Raw genomic sequence first — 1,183 nt, 5'->3', positions numbered from 1 at the left:
TCAGGCTACATTTCCAGTAGGAGCAGCTAGTGTGAGGGAGAGTACAACAGAGCATAGTTTTCGGACTATCTGAAAGCATGTAAATAAAAACATGAGGAATCCATTGCAAGGGGCCTTTCAGTATGGTTTCAGAAGAATAGTGAGTCCACCAGAAACAAAATGCATATGAATACTCTCTTCTCTTCTTTCATTCTCTCCACTATTTCTCTGACCACCATTCCATCTTCCCAGCCTAATTTCTCTTTTGACACACCACCTTCCTGAGGGCACCCTGTAGGTCTGCATTTCTCAGGCTGTAAATGAAGGGATTGAGCATTGGGGTAAGAATTGTGTACATAACAGCCGCCACCCTGTCCTTGACGGCTGTGTAGCTGGACAAGGGGCGGAAGTAAACCCAGATTACGCTGCCATAGAAGAGGGTGACCACGGTCAGGTGAGAGCCACAGGTGGAGAATGCTTTGCATTTGCCTTGGGCTGAAGACACCTTCAGCACCGTTGCCAGGATGCGAACATAAGAAATCACCACGCACATGAAAGGCGTAATGACGACAGCCAATGCTTCTGTCATACCCACAAGCTCATTTATGCTGGTGTCAGAGCATGAGAGTTTCAGTAAGGGCTGAATATCACAGAAGAAATGGGGGACCCTGTTGGCTGAAGCAGCAAATGTAAGACGGGAGATGAGCATGGTCTGGAGGAGGGAGTGCAAATGGGAAATTGAGCAAGATCCAGCCAACAGCAGCAGGCACAGACGGTGGTTCATAACTTTGGTGTACTGGAGAGGGTTACAGATGGCCACGTAACGGTCTACGGCCATTGCTGCCAACAAATAGCTATCAGTGTTTGCTAAGGCCACAAAGAAATACAGCTGGGTAAGACAACCACTGTAGGAAATGAAACCCGTTTCTCCTTGCCCACCAAGCAAGCTCAGAAGCATTGTGGGAACAATGGCTGAGGTAAGGCCCACATCTACCAGTGACAAACAAGTAAGGAAGAAATACATGGGGGTTTGGGACAGCTGGGCATCAGACTGGATTGCTGCTGCAGTGAGAATATTCCCTGTAACTGCGAGCACATAAAGGGCCAGAAACAAAACAAAGAGGGGTGTCCGCAGCTCAGGGCTATCGGTGAGGCCCAACAAAATGAACTCAGAGGCAATGGTTTGATTGTGCTGCACATCCAT

The 1,183-nt window shown here is 48.3% G+C and overlaps 1 protein-coding gene across 1 annotated transcript; it reads right to left on the bottom strand.

The window, feature by feature from the left end:
- Positions 1-1,183, bottom strand: LOC136638692 (olfactory receptor 1L4-like). The gene is made up of 2 exons (XM_066612726.1): positions 257-1,183; positions 1-69 (listed from the first exon to the last, which is right to left on the bottom strand). The coding sequence occupies exons 1-2, from the start codon at positions 1,181-1,183 to the stop codon at positions 1-3; spliced, it is 996 nt and encodes a 331-aa protein (XP_066468823.1).

This window comes from Tiliqua scincoides, chromosome 2 (assembly GCF_035046505.1).
Source record: "Tiliqua scincoides isolate rTilSci1 chromosome 2, rTilSci1.hap2, whole genome shotgun sequence".
Taxonomy (NCBI): domain Eukaryota; kingdom Metazoa; phylum Chordata; class Lepidosauria; order Squamata; family Scincidae; genus Tiliqua; species Tiliqua scincoides.
Note: the sequence above shows the minus strand (reverse complement) of the source record. Positions and strands in the feature narration are given on the sequence as shown.